Source organism: Nymphaea colorata, chromosome 4 (assembly GCF_008831285.2).
Source record: "Nymphaea colorata isolate Beijing-Zhang1983 chromosome 4, ASM883128v2, whole genome shotgun sequence".
Taxonomy (NCBI): domain Eukaryota; kingdom Viridiplantae; phylum Streptophyta; class Magnoliopsida; order Nymphaeales; family Nymphaeaceae; genus Nymphaea; species Nymphaea colorata.
The window spans coordinates 25,774,736-25,780,131 of NC_045141.1; the positions used below are offsets into that span (position 1 = coordinate 25,774,736).

At 41.2% G+C, this 5,396-nt stretch overlaps 1 protein-coding gene across 1 annotated transcript; it reads left to right on the plus strand.

The window, feature by feature from the left end:
- Positions 1-350: 350 nt before the first annotated feature.
- LOC116253115 (rRNA biogenesis protein rrp36-like) lies at positions 351-2,175 on the plus strand. The gene is made up of 3 exons (XM_031627884.2): positions 351-626; positions 778-866; positions 994-2,175. The coding sequence occupies exons 1-3, from the start codon at positions 543-545 to the stop codon at positions 1,793-1,795; spliced, it is 975 nt and encodes a 324-aa protein (XP_031483744.1). The 5' UTR covers positions 351-542; the 3' UTR covers positions 1,796-2,175.
- The last annotated feature ends 3,221 nt before the right edge of the window (positions 2,176-5,396 follow it).

A 5,396-nucleotide genomic window follows, 5' to 3' on the forward strand; every position in this document is an offset into this window, starting at 1 on the left:
TGATACCAACAAACCTAGAAAAATCCCATTGAAACCCCCCACTGCTATCTGCATTCTGCTCTAAAACTTTCGATAATAATATTTTTCATTAAACATGTTTATCAGAACTCTGTTGATGTTTTAAATTGAAGGCAAAGGGTGGTCTTAAGGGTACATAATTTAAAATGATTGAGGCTCCTCCTTCAAACGACTCTGTGTGCGTAAATGTCTGTGCCCCACATTCTCAACAGCTACCTATATTTTCTTTATTTTTAATTGTCCATTTCTGGCAGAAAAGGTACCAACGGTCATTTTTTTCTAAATCACTCGACCGTTTTGTTTTCCCCATTTCGCCCAGCCTAGCCTTTTATGCAAAAAGGCCCGAAAGAGCCAGCTACTGAGCTAAGTTCATCCCCTTCTTCTCCTCCTCCTCTGCCTGCTTCTTTTCACAGCTCTCCAACCATGGAGACCAATTCTTTCCTCGTCTCATAAAGCCAGAAGCCCCTAAATCACTCTCCTCAGGCACTGCCCCCCTCCACACCAAAAAAAAAAAAAAACCGAGGATGGGTTGCTTCATTGCTTGTTTTGGTGGTTCCAGTGGAAGAAAAGGGCGAAAACCGACGCCCAAAGGCCTACCGAGGAACACTGTGCGTTTTCTGACGTTTTAGAATTTTATTTCACTGGCTTGTTTGAGAGAAAAAAAAATTGTGGGTATTGTGCTATCTTTTATTTTCTTCATTTTCTTGGTCTAATTCGTGCTCTACATCGTGGTAAAACCATGAATGCCGGGAATCTCAGCTGCCAACTTATTCCTTGAAGCCTCCAACTTCTTCCTTGAAGCCAACCACAGAAGAGACCCTCCAAGGATGTTCATTTTTAGAACCAAGGTCGGAGATCGTGCTTAATGTTCATCAAACCTCTGTCTGCTTTATTCATATCTTCATGACACTTTTTCTTGAAGAGCATTGAGTTTAAGAACCTCTTTTTCTCTTCTCGTCTTTTTTGGTCTTGCAGGGAAAAGCCAGAGAAACCAGGGGTCCTGATCTCTAGATCCCCGAAAAAGGTTACTTTTGATCTTCAGGTCAGAACCTACGCAGAGGTTCCATCTCATGAAGAGCCAGATTTTTCATCGGACGAAGAAAGTAAAGGAGCTAATGAAAATGAACTAGAAGAAGGAAATGAAAGCCAATCCTTGACGTCCTCTGAAGACCACTCTACAACTTCCACCACCTGTTCATTCCCCACTTCTCATAGATACCAAAATTGCAGGTACAGTGACGATGAGGATGACAGTATTGATGATGGCGATCTTAGTGATGATGGCCTCAGCGATGATGACGTTGCTGATGATGAACATGAAGACTTGTTTGAATGGTATTCCTCTTCTTCATTTGAGTCACAATCGAAAAGCGTCTCCCCTGAACCTGCGAAGACAGAAGCAAATGAGTTGGTCACCAGACCAACTGTGGCAGTTGGTCGTGTCCGAGATCGGAGTCAATATGTTCATCCTGTTCTGAACGCCGTTGAAAATCGATCGCAGTGGCAAGCACTAAAAAGCAAAGAATCTAAGAATGCATCCGTAATAAAAGAGAGGAAGGAAAACATCCCCCGCAAGCAGGAACCAGTTTCCAAGTTCAGTTTGGATCCAAGGCAGGAACCGCGAGTCGATGCTAGTCTCTCAAGCTGGTTAGTACCCAGTGAACCAGCCAATTATGCCGCTGCCCCTGTAAATATTTATGTAAAATCTAAGGATGGTACCTTTAGCTCCAGTAAGACTGAAAACAGACCAGTTTTGGTTGATGTAAAAACTACATGAACAACTATTCGATGAGCTCCTCCGAATCACGGCAAGAAGTCACGAAGCTAAAGGAATGTCAAGTTCGAGTAGTAATGCAGATATTTTAAGTGGAATATACGGACAGTTGGAAGCTTGCATTTGCGTTGCAGGACGGAATGAACTGGAATTCAAGAGCCAGTCTGAAAAGTGGAGTTGTGTTGTAACTGGTTGTATCATTAGATATTGCATTTATTCTTTGTGAAAATTTCCAAAGAGAGACGACAATTTGGAAATTTATCAGTGTCAGGTTCAGTTTCTGTTGGTATGCATCTCCGCGTCTTTCGTTGCAGTTTGTACCAGAAGTCAAATAGGTTGTATTCTATGATTCATTTGAAACCAGATTTGTGTTATTATTGCAACCTTTATATTCTTTAAACCGAGAGAGAGAGAGAAATAGTTACTCAACATTGCAAATGGCCACCAACAAGGCCACAAAAACATACCGCACGACCTGGTGGTGATATAACATATAAAACAGAACAGAAACTTAAGGAAGGAGTGCCGCAACATCAAACAAAATATCCAATTCCATGTTCCTAATAATCACTCGTCTAACCCTGACAAGCAGGAGCCAACCGCTCACCAAGCAGGGAAATACCACCATGTTGCCGAATCCATCTTGCAGGAAAAGGCTGATTGTCTAGACTTCCGAATGCGGGTAGAGCGTCTAGTTGGGGCCTGCAGACCCAGTCGCCGGCTGTGAGATGAAGGGGTACAGCGCAAGAAGACACTCAGTCTGCCACACCAGATCGGTTTGAGCGAGACGCCTAAGGAAGAGAGGAAAATAGGAACTGAGGCGGCGAGGAAGGTGATTGCAGACCCGGGTTGTCTCCAAGAAGCTGCACCTCACACCGGGAGGAAGATGGAGGACGCTGTGCATGAGCAAGAACAGGGTGATAGTGCTGCGTTGTGATGTTCAGCAATGTAAGCAGAAATCGATCGACGGAACATCTAACAACAGAAACCTTGAACGTCCAGGAGTTAAAGAGGGGAAAAGCCAGGAACCAGTGAAAGAACAGGACCACAACTCGTCATTTCGGCGATGGCTCACCATACTTGCTGAAAGGACCAAGAAGAAATCGGGTCCAAGCCTTGCGAGCTTTAAGAGAACAAGATCCTGAAGAAGCAGGCACTTGAACAAGCCTTTAAGGTTGAGAATTTGCAGGGACAGTACAATGAGCTTGATATTTGTAAAATGAGCATATATAATCATCAAGTTCATGAGTTTTGAGATTCATAGCTGCATTACCTGTTCTGGTTGCAAAAAATCGAGGCTCAAGTTTATCAAGTTGTGGGCAAAGAAGATAACATTCTGGAGAAGAACACATATCATGAAGCTTAGGCTTCTGAAGTGGGAGAGGAAATAGCAACAACTCAACCTTAACTGCATATGGAGCGGCAACTGAAGGGATTTTAAGGATTCATTTTGAGCCCACGATCAACAATTTTTAGCAGTCTAAACCCTGCTACATATAGTTTTGGTTGCTCATTGTAATAGCACAATTTTAAATTAATCCATATATTTTCTCCTTCAGGACTCATCCTGATACGCTCATTCACCAAGACAATGCTGACATTATTCTTTATATCCATCAACCTTGAACTCCAAGTTCTGCCTTCCAACAAACCACTTATTTTTATAATCCATCCCTTGTTATTAGACACTATCACCATGTCTTGATAACAAGACCCGGTTCTTGAAGCCGAGATGCCTCCCCAAGCTGGTTTTTGAAACCGAGACACCTTTTAACTCGGGTCTTGAAACTGAGACACCTCTCAAACTCGGTTCTTGAAACTGATACGTTTTCACAACCCACTTCTTGAAACTGATACATCCCACAACCTGGTTTTTGAAACTGACATATTGACAGATACAAACTGGTAAATATGTGTAAAACAGGGAAAAGTTATTAGCTTGGGAATCTCATCAAAACCCAAGAAACTCCGATCATCGGATTTGAATTTTCAGGCAAGAAATTGATGCCTTTAGTAGTCGCAGATCCAATGCTAGATAAAGGACGCGAACTAGTTTTACCTTGAAATATGTAGTCCTTCACTTCATCTAATTCATAAGTTGTTTGAAAGCTAGGAAGTGCCTTTTTTCTGTTTTACTTAGTTGTCAACGTACATCCATGATTGCTGTATCTTTAATTATCTTTACATATGAAACCAGTTATTAGTTCGAACTTAAATAAAGTTTTGATGATCTGATTATGTCATATTTGGAAAGATTTAAGCGTTCAAGATTCGTCGCCAAATTTCAAATGATGATAGCTAAATTTGGGAACAAATAAATTTAAAACTTCTCCTAGAAACTATTTTCTAGAGGGTTGCCTCACTTCCAACCATATCATAAATATTTATGGGCGGATTCATTTTAAAGAAACCAAACTATTTTTGTGTGATCCCAAAGGGGAAGTGGAAGCCATTAGTGTGGAAGTTGATAATGGCAAAGCAAGAACCACTTTCGCCTTCTCTGTCTGTTAAGTCTTGTGTCATCATTCAGTAGATTATTGGAAAACGTTGGGATGGTGGAATCTCTCTTCAATTTCCCTTCCCTTCCCACCAGAGATGTAGCTTTCTTCTTAATCTATTCTTGTGAATCCGATCGACCTTCGGCTGATCCGTTCAGAAAATTTTATAATCTCAGGATCCACTGTTTGTCTGCTCTGCAACAAAACAGAACCTTCCATAAAATCTGACGCAAAATAGATACCCCCATAATAGGAAAGCAACAACTAAATAAGTAAACTCCACAACAAAAAGAAAATTGCCTATTTGAAAGAAATAAAATCTGGCAGCAATAATTTAACGATTCACCAATTTGAGTTACGTGGGGATTCAGTGTCGTCTCATTGTCCTTAAAAGTTTAAGAAGAAGAAGAAGAAGAAGAAGAAGAAGAAGAAGAAGAAACATATTCATCCTTTTAATTTCACCATATTTAATTTCATGGAGAAAGAAGAAATACCCAAAATCAGAACCCAATCTCATGGAAACCATCCGTCACATACAATTGTTAAACGAAATTTTACGGAATTGGTATACCAATCATGCAAATCGGATCCCACCTGAAGCAAAAAAGATCGCAAAACGGACACGGTTAGAATAAGAAAATCAAATCCTAAACTAGTGTGGCCCTTAGAGATCGAACATGAGCGAACACATACAGGCATGAAGACATAAGTTCGGGATTTAGAGAAATCCTCAGATGCTTCAATCAATCGCGACTAGGCCATAAGCCCAAACGGAAACAATGGCGGGGAACAGAACACTGCATCGAGAAAGAGGAGCGGAAGATCATGGAAATCGAATTTCAGAAATTGTTTTGCGCGAGGAAGAGGAGTTAACTTCTCCTTCGAGGGTATTTTAGGTGTTTTATGTCGAAACTCCCGCCATTTTTTTGCGTTATCTACTACTAGACGGTTTCTTTAGCGGAGTTTTGGACCGGGTCGGATTTTTGGACTAAGTCTAAGAGGAACCTAACCCGTACTTGCATTAAAAGGCAAACCCCCGACGAAAATTTATGAATAAATAGCGGGCGGCGGGAAACGACCGACTGACAATTTCCGTTTCTTGATGT

Excerpts from the sequence above, each read along its gene's own strand:
- LOC116253115 (XM_031627884.2), top strand. The coding sequence starts at position 543 with ATGGGTTGCTTCATTGCTTGTTTTGGTGGTTCCAGTGGAAGAAAAGGG. Across the intron at positions 627-777 it reads AAGGCCTACCGAGGAACACT|CTGCCAACTTATTCCTTGAA; the intron begins GTGCGTTTTCTG and ends CGGGAATCTCAG. Across the intron at positions 867-993 it reads TGTTCATTTTTAGAACCAAG|GGAAAAGCCAGAGAAACCAG; the intron begins GTCGGAGATCGT and ends TTGGTCTTGCAG.